The following is a 2,164-nucleotide window of genomic DNA, read 5'->3' on the forward strand; positions in this document are numbered from 1 at the left end:
AAATATTTGTAAAATCCGATTACTTTCTTAAACCCGATTATTTTTTAAGGACTCCTGGTTAACTACAATTTCACATTACCAAGGCTACCAACCAGCCGGACCGGTGCTTGTTGCCAAGGTAACCACTGCCACTCTACTGGTGGCCATAATTACTGGTGTAGCTTTTCAATGAACCTGACGGAAAAAAATATACAGCTGAAACAATAGCCAACAACTTGGAGGTTGGCTTTTTGTTGTAACAAACGAAAAATCCGCAAAAGAGGAAAACCATAACTGGAAAATATAATCCTTTCCCTTTTCGAAAAAAAACCAGAAACAACAACAAAGAAAACAAGTCACACGGCAAATATCCTGAAAAATAATACAAAAGACCGAACGAGAATAGAAACAACGGCGGATAGCGGATAAACATTAGAGGAGCAACGTCATCACCATCATCATATACCACAAATAACCTACAACTTGTTCCGTTTTCATTCTCTTCGAGGCTCTTATCATGAACTACTATGATGAAGAGATTCCAGTGAATGCTATGACTGGAGCGGTGGGCATGAAACCACCTTCATCCTCGAACAATGCCAAGGTAGAACGTATCTCTAGTCGCGGAAGCAATAGCGATAAAGCAGCGGCTGCCTTGGGTAGCGGCAGATCTGTTATGGCTGGTGGTGCTGCCCAACAACGAGCAGGAAGTGGAAATGCATTACAACGTAGCAGTATGGATATGGTTGGAAGGCCTCGACAAAGGACAATGGTAAGAATTGCTGGGCAAGGATTTAAAAAATTGTTTTTTAGAAAATTATTTTTCAAGGTCCTCCTAAGGCGTGGATTTTTTAAAAAAATATTTTCCAGGTCTTCTAAAAAATATTTTTCTTCACAGATCCATGGCAACTCCACCGATGATGATGGTCTGTTGCAGGACATTTTGGACCACGACGATGACGAAGATGATGACGATGAGGAGGATGATAGTGAAATACAAATGGAAGCCAAGCCCTCCATACAACCCATACACAAAGAATCCCCACCGGAATTTATGAAACGTAATAGTGGTGGTGCAGTTGGTGGTGCTATGGCCCGCACTAACCCCCTACGTCCTGGTAGCTCTCGTATGAAAATGAATCTACCAACAGCAAAGGTGTTGGATAACGATTCCGAAGCCTCTGAGACGGATAGTGAAGAAGGTGGCGGAGATGAGTCAAAGGGAGCCGCAGGAGACTACACTCCCAATTGGGATGCCGCACAAATGTCCATAACACCTGATAAATGGGAAGCTTTGCAAGTTCCCCAAGAAGTTAAGGATCTGTTCCCTTATATTTTGAAATATATTCCGCAGCACATTGAAACGGCCTATCACTTGCAACCTTTCATCCCCGACTTTGTACCAGCTGTGGGTGATGTTGATGCCTTCATCAGGGTAACAGAACCTCCAATGCTCAGCCCTCAAAGGGGACGTGAGGTAGAAGAACATTTGCAGAAACTTGGCCTTTACTTTCTCGATGAACCTTCGGGTAGCCAAAGTGAACCGAGTCTGTTAAATATGAAACTGCGATCCGCCCTCACGGGTAGTGGCAGTCATGCCCGTTCCTCATCGGCTACCATGGTACCCGTGGCCAAATCGAATAAAGACATCGACAAATGGATAAACGAAGTGGAACAGGTCCATATGACACAATCCGTTTATGATGTCCAGCCACGTAAGGACATCGAGAACATCATTATCGATTGGCCACGTTCATATGCCAGCGTGGCCGGCACTGTTCAGCAGGCTTACCAACAATGTGCGGCTGGCCAACAGACGGTCATTGATTATGTTCGCGTCCTCTGTCAACAGTTTGAGCTACAGGGACCACTTGAGACACAGGCGGACTATTTGTTGAGCGTGCAAACATTGTTCGCTTTATATTTGGCGGCCAATCAGGCATGGGAATAAAGCGAGGGTCATGTGGAGGATACTGATTATGGCAGAAATGGAGGAAAATATAAGAATATCCCAGCAAACATTTTTCTTGGAAGTATTACTATACTTAGTTGCAAGGTTCGGAAATCGAAATAAAAATTAATTACGAAATAAAAAAAATGGATTTTTTAAAGAATATTTTTTCAAGGCCTACCCAAGGCGTGGATTTTTTAAAGAATATTTTTTCAAGGCCTATCCAAGGCGTGG

The 2,164-nt window shown here is 43.3% G+C and overlaps 1 protein-coding gene across 1 annotated transcript; it reads left to right on the forward strand.

Moving 5' to 3' along the window:
• The first annotated feature begins 496 nt into the window (after positions 1–496).
• Positions 497–1,930, forward strand: LOC133332206 (intraflagellar transport protein 46 homolog). Its single transcript, XM_061540591.1, has 2 exons — positions 497–751; positions 869–1,930. The coding sequence occupies exons 1-2, from the start codon at positions 497–499 to the stop codon at positions 1,928–1,930; spliced, it is 1,317 nt and encodes a 438-aa protein (XP_061396575.1).
• Positions 1,931–2,164: the final 234 nt, after the last annotated feature.

The sequence above is a fragment of the Musca vetustissima genome, unplaced genomic scaffold, assembly GCF_032173495.1.
Source record: "Musca vetustissima isolate MV318-11 ecotype Yass unplaced genomic scaffold, APGP_CSIRO_Mvet_v1 utg23196, whole genome shotgun sequence".
Lineage (NCBI taxonomy): Eukaryota > Metazoa > Arthropoda > Insecta > Diptera > Muscidae > Musca > Musca vetustissima.